This window comes from Cetorhinus maximus, chromosome 8, assembly GCF_964194155.1.
Source record: "Cetorhinus maximus chromosome 8, sCetMax3.hap1.1, whole genome shotgun sequence".
Lineage (NCBI taxonomy): Eukaryota > Metazoa > Chordata > Chondrichthyes > Lamniformes > Cetorhinidae > Cetorhinus > Cetorhinus maximus.
In genome coordinates this window covers 8,985,912-8,995,462 of record NC_135886.1, presented here as the reverse complement: position 1 = coordinate 8,995,462, position 9,551 = coordinate 8,985,912, and the positions used below count along the sequence as shown (strand labels likewise).

Sequence of the window (9,551 nt, the reverse complement as noted above, 5' to 3'; positions counted from 1 at the left end):
GACCCTGCTCTCAGTGTGGAGCCTCACTTGACAGAAGCCTGGCTTGGAAAATGAGGCAGGGAGAGCAGCTCCTAAATTTCTGGTCATTAACTTTCCTGTTGCTTCCGTTGAATGAAACTGAAAGTGTAATCCTTCCGACTCTCCAAATGTCTTTACAACTTCATCCACTGTGGATGTGATGGGAATAGAGCATCATGCGGCTTGCAGCACACTTCCGCGGAACTCCCGATTATCTGGAAGTGGCTTCCATTGGTTGCTCATGTGAATTCTGGCCATTTATAATAGTGAAGAGCAGATCTCTTTTATGTTCCCAAGATAGGCACAGCGTCATTGTGAATGTCACCCACTGAACAGCATCACTCTTTCCTCCATTATAATTGGCCTTGAAAAACAACCCATTCAGTAATTTTTAACACTCACCCCCACCATGCACCTAACTCCTGGCGCTTGGGATTCTGCTTGTATTGTATTGGGAGTCCAACTAGCAAAGCTGGCCATGGCCCTGCACTCTGACAGTCTCAAGTCTTTTAAATATTGAACCATCATCCCAAAAACTTGGCTCCTGTGCCTCCAAAACAAATTTAATATATAATTAAATAAAATAAATTAAACATATTAATCACCTTCCCATCAGGGAACGTGTTGAACTTTAACCTCATCCTGTACAAACCGATAATCAAACCTACCTCAGTGCTACAAACTGCCTCTATTACCTAACTGCATCCCACTCTTACTACTACAGGCTAAACTTAACTACAATATTCTTCCATTCTCACAGAGCAATCACCAGCCTCGTCCCTACTCAACTGTACTTCAGCTTCCTCAACCCTATCCTTCTCCTTCCTACCTTACCTTACCTTAACTCACCTTACCCTATCCTGCCCAATCCAACCCTGCCTTGATCAACCCTTTCCTTTCCCTTCCTTCCTCAGTGATAATTGACAACCAATTCCACAGGTGGAACCAAATAGGCATCAACAGCCAATAAGCTACAAGGCTGGCCAACATCTGATCACTGTTTCATTGTAGTACTAACAGTATTATTCGACTTGCTACCCAGTCATAGCACATCTTGATCATCAACCTTTGATTGGTTGCTAAGCTACCCTCCATTTTGAATGAAGGTGGTGTGTGTGTGTGGACCAAAGGACATCAGGTGATGTCAAAATCGTGGTGTGATTTAATCTGAAACAAAAAAACTCTCTTCATGATGCGATTGGCTTACAATATTGCTACTTTAAGCTGTAGTTGCGTCTAGGCAGATTTGAACTGGGTGACCTTGATTCAAGTCACCTGCACTCAGTTACAAACTAATACATTCTCATTTTTTTTCTACTACTTTAACAATCAGAATATTCTCCCAACGATACTTGTCCAAAGAAAAGTGAGTATCAGGGGGTCAATAAATATGATAAATGAATGACTTTGATTCTGTATGGAAGAGTTAAAGGTGTTAGGTTTATTGACATAGCCAATTCTGTGATCCCTCTGTCTGGCTCCTAAAGTTTTCAAGTCAGAAATGGCTGTAACACTCCAGCACACAGGAAGAAATGGAAACACAGGCACATGAGGAGGCCACTCAGTCCCTCAAGCATGTTCCGCCATTCAGTAAGGTCCTGGTTGATCTGTAACTTAACTCCCTCTACCCTTTTAGTTCTGTAACCCTTAATACCCCCACATAACAGAAATTAGGGTTTCCCCCATTCAGTATTGCTGGTCCAGGTAGGACCTACAGAGACCTCCCAGACCTGGCCTTGGCAGGGATGACTTGACTGACTCATAGAAATATCCAGCATTTCCTCAAAGATCAAGCTGAATGGAATAGTCAGTTCAAACTGCTCTTCTATTGGTGCTCACTCACCATGCCAACCAGAGATGTTAGCTCAATGGGCTCAGAAGCAAAACCCTGTCAAGAGTCATTCGGACTCGAAACGTTAACTGTATTCCTCTCCGCAGATGCTGTCAGACCTGCTGAGTTTTTCCAGGTATTTTTGTTTTTGCCCTGTCGAGTGGAGTTTGGAACAAAGGAACATAGGACATAGAAACATGGAACATGGGACATGGGAACATAGGAACTGGAGGAGGCCATTTAGCTCCTCAAGCCTGTTCTGCCATTCAGTGAGATCATGGCAGATCTGCGATCTAACTTCACATACTCACCTTAGCCTTAAATCCTTTAACGCCTTTAGGTATCAAAATTTTATCAATCTCAGTTTTAAAATTAACAATTGATCTAGTATTAATTGCAGTTTTCGTTGGAGAGTTCCAAACTTTCCTAATTATACTGCTGAAAGGTCTGGCTCCAATTTTTTAGACTACACCCCTTAGTCCCAGACTGCCCAACCAGCAGAAATAGCTTCTCTCCATTTACCATATCTGTTCCTCTTAATAATTTGAAAACATCAAATCAGATCACCCCTTAACCGTCTAAATTCCAGGTGATTCCACCCAAATCTTTGTAACCTCTCCTCGTAATTTAATGCTTTGCATGGGATGGGGGTGTGTGGGTCTGCTTGGAAGAAACTGTCATTCAGGTCGGTTCACTGGCTAAATGAATGGGAGAGAAGCCCCGGAACCTTCAAGACCAAAAGCCAAAGAAAAGAAGTGAGATTTGAAACTTCATGAATGGAACACATTCTACAAAGTAGCTGGTACCTCATGAAATCTACTTGGGCCTTGTAAACCCTGTAACCAAGAATTCTGGCTTGGATTGTGCATTGTATATACAAATGTACAGTGCTGTGCATAGTATAAAGAAAAGATTGTTCTATACAGCTCAGTCTCTGGGAATATTATTTTCCAATTTAACTTCCCAGGGTACTACCTTCAAACCCAACAGATTATGAAAACATTTTGTTGATGCTTTCCACACGGATTTTTTTTTAACAAAAAAAAAAGTTTTTTTTTACGTTTCTTTAGTAAGATTTTCCCCAGTCACCAAATGTATGAAATTTTCTACCTAAAATCGTTAAGACAAATGTCACATTTTTTTTTTTTAATACTATAAACAGTTTGGTGTTGGATGACTCATCCTTCCTTGGGAAATGGCGTGCAGCAACGATGCAGGTGAGTGGTTGCAGTCAGAGCTCCAGGCAGCCAATGGCGGTGAGTGTTAGTACGGCAGTGAAGAAGATGTTGTGGAGGACTTGTACCCCTGAGTTGTTCACCATCATGCTGGTGCCTGCGGATCAAGAACAACACTATTATTCGAAAGACTGGCTCCAGCGAGACTTTGCCACACGTTGCACGCAGGGTCAAAAACGGACTTTCGCTTACTCAAAACCCATTCTCTTTAGAGTTAAAATCGGACCTTTCGTTTCAGTGTCGACTTACGTACATGGATAAATGTCAACTCTTCAACACCTCTGGGACTAGCACTTGGTAACTTCTGTGCATGTGAAAGAGTGGGGTTGCGGGTGGAGGGTTGGAGAATTCAGAGCTTTATGTGGAGTGGTGTGCTCCAAGCAAGTATGTATCAGGGAACCGGCGCTATAGCATGGTAGCTCGATCTCTGGTTCGTGATCCCTTGGCTTCCCACCGGGAGTGAGGGACTGGTGAATTTAAGCTGCAGGCTGGATAATGGCGAACAATTCCCTATGTTACAGCAGGTAATTAGGCCCATGTAGTGTGTGTGCGTGTGTATGTGTGCCACGTGGACTAGGATGTTCAATCCCTGAAGGAACCAATGGCAATGAGGACACAGGCAATGCAAACTCCTATGTGGACTATCCTTAATCCGGGTTAGCACAAGATCCAATGTGGTCTCTTGTGACAGTTGTTAATCTGTTTTTTTCAGGTGGGTTATGAATACCATTACAATAACGCACAGGGGCTTGAGGTGAAATTTGTTCATTTGCACCCTATGTTCAGTACTGTATTCAACTCCCTGGGGAAAAAGACAATGAACTGACTGATGTCTGACTGATGACTATGTGGGATAGTTAAACCCACAGCCTGAAAACACAGATACCCTGACTTTGAGGTGGTGGCGACTGCGATGCATTGAATCCCTGGAGCTTTTGTCCAAGAATCCCCTGGACCTGGCTGGATGTAGAACCTGGGCTGGCGGTTGGGAGTGGAATGTGGCAGGCTGGAGGCTGGAGGCTGGAGGCTGGAGGTTAGAGGTTAGAGGTTAGAGGCTAGAGGCTAGAGGCTAGAGGTTAGAGGCTAGAGGCTAGAGGCTGGAGGCTGGAGGCTGGAGGCTGCAGTCAGGGGTTGCCTTGGGAACGGACCCCAGCGGCCTAACAAATGGTAAGAAGAGGTGGCAGAGGTGAGCCAAGACGATGGAGTGAGGGGAAATCTTGGGCTATGGAACGCCCCGAGGCTTCCTGGCGGGAGTCTGGGGGAGTATTCCTCTCACCTCCTGGCCCACAGAGAAAGATAACATTTAAAAAAAAAATCAAAAGATGTACCTCCCTTAGCACATAATTACACCCCCCTATCACCCCCGGCAAGTGTAGCCTGATGGGGAGGCCTGACACTGCGTTCACCCCTTTACATACGCCCCACCACCATTGTGTATGAACCCACCCTCTTCCACTTTCTCTCAAAGCCCCTCCTCCTCACCCTACTCAGACCTTGAACTAAAAATGCATTTGGTTCCTGGTGCTATCATCAGGAAAGTCTTCTGCATATCTAAAGAAGACCCTTGCTGCCTCCCTGCCAGTGCCCTCCATCTGTTTAACATCAGGTCACGGTGGGAAAGGCAGTGGGGTGGCAGGGGTTAAATGCTTCCTATCCTATTAACCCCCCTCCCCCCTCTCCCCAGGATGCCCAGTCTTTTACACAGCTAAAATTGGCGCCCATAGAAAATGTTGGCATCAGTGATCTATTGGTTATTATTGCACATTTAAACAAGTCCACATTGTTTCTTACAAACATCTGACATCAGCAGTCAAGCCAATGATAAACAATTGAGTCAGGTTGTAATGAGCTCTACATGTTTGAAAGCAGATGAAGCCACTGTGAATGCCCCCAGCAAGCCCTACAGATTGGCAGTCATGAGGTAATGGTTGTCTGGGGCCTGTTAGACACTCCCTCAGAGAGTAAGCTGATGTGTCATGGCTCTCTGGAGAGCCCCTTGGCGAGGCAGACAGAGAGAGACAAACACATCAGTGAGGCCCAGGGGAAAGGGAGACAGAGCCTGACAGACGCCCATAACCAGGCTGAGAAGCTACTTAAAAAAAAAACAAACAGCTCTACCAGATTCCCCACAACTTTTCCGGAGAGTCAGCCATTTTCCTACCAAAGGTAGGAAAGGTCCATGGAATTTCCATGGCAATGTGTCTTAAAATCTCAGTTATAATAAATATTTAAACCGCCTCTTCAATTTGATTCATAGAATGACAGAATGGTTACAGCACAGGCAGAAGCCATTTGGCCCATCGTGTCCATGCTAGCTCCCGGCGAGAGCAACTCAGCTAGTCCCATCCCTGGCCTTTTCCCCTTAGCCCTGCTAATTTTTTTCTCTTCAGATCATTATCAAATTCCCTTTTGGAAGCCGTGATTGAATCTGTGTCCATCACACTCTCAGGAGGTGCATCGCAGATCCTAACCATTCACTGCGTAAAGCAGTTCTTCCTCATGTCAACTGTTGCTTCTTTTGCCAATTCACCAATTAAATTGGTGTTCTCTGGTCCTCAACCCTTCTGCTAATGGAAACAGCTTCTTCCTGTGTACTCTGACCAGACCCCTCACGATTTTGTACATGTCTTTACTCTTTTCATCCTCGGAGGTAATCCTGCACTGTGGGTCTTTGCCCTTCACCGTAAGCTCTCAATGAGAATGAGGGGGCCTCCAACTCCCACGGGCCAGCTGAACTGACCCATCAGAATCCCGTGGAGCTCTCCGCCAGTCCACTGAGGTCAGTCGACCCTTACCCCGCCCTGCAACAGTTACAGGGAAGGTTTCAATTGCGAGGTTGGGCCAGCTTGCGCGTGTGTGTGTGTGTGTGTGTGGGGCCACTCGTGGCTGGGTGGTCCATCACCAAGGAGCTCTGCTTTTCAATTTTACATTGACGGGGCATTGGAGATTTAATAAAGCAGAGCTGAAGGAAGCTAAACTTTCCCCCAGTACAATGTACTCTTGTTAATTTTTCAATGCATGCAGACCTCGTCCTTTCCCCTCCCCCCACAACAAACTGTCTCCTGTTTATACTGTATTACTTCCCCCCACAAACCCCATCAATCACCCCCCCCCACCCCCCCAACCCTGGCAATCCCTTCTCTTGCAGATGAAGGATGCCAGGTTTTGGAGAAAGCAATAATAACGCAAGAGGTTCACTGACTATGAGCTGCTAGTTCTCCCTGTTTTGATATAAACAGTTAGATGCAAAATCTAAACCAGCATTGCCTTGTCATTCATGCTGAATTACAATGAAAAGAATGATTCCTCTACTTTGCCACAATGCTGCGATTTTAATTCTGAATCTCAGAAGGATCTCAGCACTGCACCGGAATGACATCTCCCCATCTTTGTGGGTTTTGCAGGATGGTTATCAATATGATACCAATTAGCAGGGTCTGAATTAAGCCTATTCAGAGGGGGTTAGTAGGACAGTGGTGATCTTACTGGACTATAATTCAGAGGGCTGGAATAATACTCTGGAGACAGTTCAGAACCCACCGCAACAGCTGAGGGAATTTAAATTCAATTAGTTAATAAATCTGGATTAAATTGTCGGTCTCGTTAATGGCGACCATGACAAAAAGCAGACTAGTGTAAAAACCCAACTGGTTCACTAATGTCCTTAAGGGGAGGAAATCTGCTGGTCCTTACCCGGTCTGGCCTACATGTGACTCCAGACCCACACCAATGTGGCTACATTGGCTCTTAACTGCCCTCTGAAATGGCTTAGAAAGTCACCCAGCTGTGGGCGGCTCACCACCACCTGCTGAAGGGCAATTAGAGATGGGCAATAAATGCTGCCAGTGACTCTCATATCCCAAGGATGAATTAAAAAAAAACACTCATTTCACTTTAGGAGCACAAGTGATAACAGTGAGGGGGACAACGTCACTGCTCCTGTTTGGGCTGGATTCCAAGCCTGCTACTGAGGCCGAACACCACTGTTTCCACTGGCTCTGTGCCCATCTCCTCATCTTTTGGTTCAAAGTCCCTTCCAGTCTGAGCTGCTGCTGACCTGAGCTCTTCGATATTCGGATCCTGGCGGCTGCTCCGTCCCCTCCTTCTCCAGAGGCGCGAATCATCACCAGGTAGCTCATGTCGTTGGTGAACGGGATTTGCACAGAGTTTTTACTGGTTTCTATTACTTTAATGTCCGACTGGTCTTCAGCCTTGTACAGAATCTAAAAATAAGGAGTGGTTTCTATTAGAACAGCTATTCGATTACAGAGATTACAGACTTGCATTCATCACACTGTCACGCATCTCTCAGAATGACCTCAACGTGCTTTGCACGCAATGAACTATTTCTGGAGTTGTTTGTTGGCGGTGTTTTTTTCTGAAGAATAAATATTGACCGGAACAGCAACAAAACTATTCCTGCTCTTCTTCAAATAGTACAATGGGGCCTTTAATGTCCATTGGAATCATCAGAACAGGGAGACACAGTCATGGAATCATAGGGCAGAATTTTCACCCCCCCTCCCATCCCCAAATGAGGACAGAGGTGGGTGGGCATGTCATTTGGTGCAGCCAGCCGGCTCGGTTTGCCGGCACCGTCTTGCCCTCCCCAGGCCATTTTCCTGGAGGCGGGAGTGAAGAACGGAACTTTCCAGTGGGCCTGCAGACCCCCAGCAGCGTTGGGAATAGGCCAGCTATCTGGAGGCAGTCTCTTGGCGGCCAGTACAGTGGGCGTGTGTTCCGGGCAGGCATTGAGGCCTTCTCCACTTACCTGGCCACAGCTGCGGCCTCCACAATGGTAACCTGGCAGCTGTGACCATTTTTTAAATTTAAAAGTTTTCAAAGCTCCTGAGAGGGGTGGGATGGGGTGGGGGAGGTGGTGGTGGTGTGTTGGGGGCAGGGTGGGTGACCACTCCCTCCCTTACCTGAACTGCAGGGTGAAGCTCCTTCTATGCTGGTGGACCTCCTATTGGTCATCCAGCTTTGAGAGCCCATCTGCCACTCTTAATCGGGCGGTGGGTGCTCCCATTGGCCATTAATTGACTAACTCAAGGAAAATCACTGCCGGGTGAGGCCACAATCAGATCAGCCACGATCTTGTCAAATGGTGGAGGAGGCTTGAGGGGCCAAATAGCCTCCTCCTGCTTTCAATTCATATGTTTGCATGTTCGTAGGCCGTTGCTTCTCGCACATTGCAGGGTTTTGACCTGTTTTTACACTGGGGATGGGGTTCTGACCCAAAACCCAAAATCTTGCCCATAGAATCAGCACAGAAGGAGGCCATTTTTAAAAAAATTATTCATTTATGGGATGTGAGCATTGCTGGCTAGACTAGCATTTATTGCCCCCCCCCACCACAATTGCCCTTGAGAAGGTGGTGGTGAGCTGCCTTCTTGAACCACTGCAGTTCATGTGGTGTAGGTACACCCACAGTGCTGTTAGGGAGGGAGTTCCAGGATTTTGACCCAGGGACAGTGAAAGAATGGCGATATAGTTCCATGTCAGGATGGTGTGTGTCTTGCAGGTGATGGTGTTCCCATGCACCTGCTGCCCTTGTACTTCAAGATGGTAGAGGTTGCAGGTTTGGAAGGTGCTATCGAAGGAGTATTTTGAGTATTATGTCCCCCCTTAGCCTTCTCTCCTCTAAGGGAACAATCCCAGCTTCTCCGATCTCTTCACATAGCTGAAGAACTCTCATTCCTGGTATCATGCAGGTAAACCTCACTTCTTTACTCTGAGCTCCCCCAGCCCTACAACCACTCTCGGGACTCTCCCATTCTCTAATTCCAGACTGGCGTGCAAGATCCTCAACTCCCATTGGCCACACCACTGGGGACTGTGCCACAGCTGCCTAGTCCCCATGATCTGCAATTCCTTTCCCAAACCATTCCTCTTCTCCATCTTCCTTTCCTCCTTTAGGCTGTTCAGACTCAGCCCTTTGACCAAGCCTTAGGTTACTCTTAATTAAAACCTTCTTGACATTTGACTTGCTTTCCTTGTGACACTCTGAGGCACATTTATATGTTTTCCCACGTTAAATGTGCTACATCAATGCAAGTTGTTGTTGTTTTTCCTGGTGGCAGGGCCCTGTCTGCTGTCCACTTCAAGGAAGAAGCAATCAGCTCTGTTCTGCTGCCGTGTGCAAACTGCAGGGGTCTTGTGGCACCGTGGGTAGCATGCCAACCTCTGAGCCAGAAGCTCTGGGTTCAAGTCCCACTCCAGGACTTGATGGTCAGGGAAGGTAGCTTCATAATGTGGCCGAATGGGTTGATTATCAATGTGCAAATCCTTCCAACATGTGTCAATGGCAGGCAGTAAAAGCAGGGATTAGGGGAACGAGCAAGAAGATCAGGGAAAAGGGGAGGTGGTGGCATAGTGGTATTGTCGCCTGTATTCCAGAGACCCAGGATAATGCACTAGGGACCCGGGTTTGAATCCTACGATGGCAGATGGTGAAATCTGAATTC

The 9,551-nt window shown here is 46.6% G+C and overlaps 1 protein-coding gene across 1 annotated transcript in view; it reads right to left on the bottom strand.

Moving 5' to 3' along the window:
- Nucleotides 1-1,438: 1,438 nt before the first annotated feature.
- Nucleotides 1,439-9,551, bottom strand: part of cntn2 (contactin 2) — a 170,931-nt gene continuing 162,818 nt past the window's right edge. Inside the window, exons 22-23 of the mRNA XM_078546404.1 lie at nucleotides 7,142-7,307; nucleotides 1,439-3,181 (exon numbers count right to left, since the gene is read on the bottom strand). Of these exons, the coding sequence (XP_078402530.1) occupies nucleotides 3,081-3,181; nucleotides 7,142-7,307 (267 nt within the window). The 3' untranslated portion in view covers nucleotides 1,439-3,080. The remainder of the gene's footprint in view (nucleotides 3,182-7,141; nucleotides 7,308-9,551) is intronic.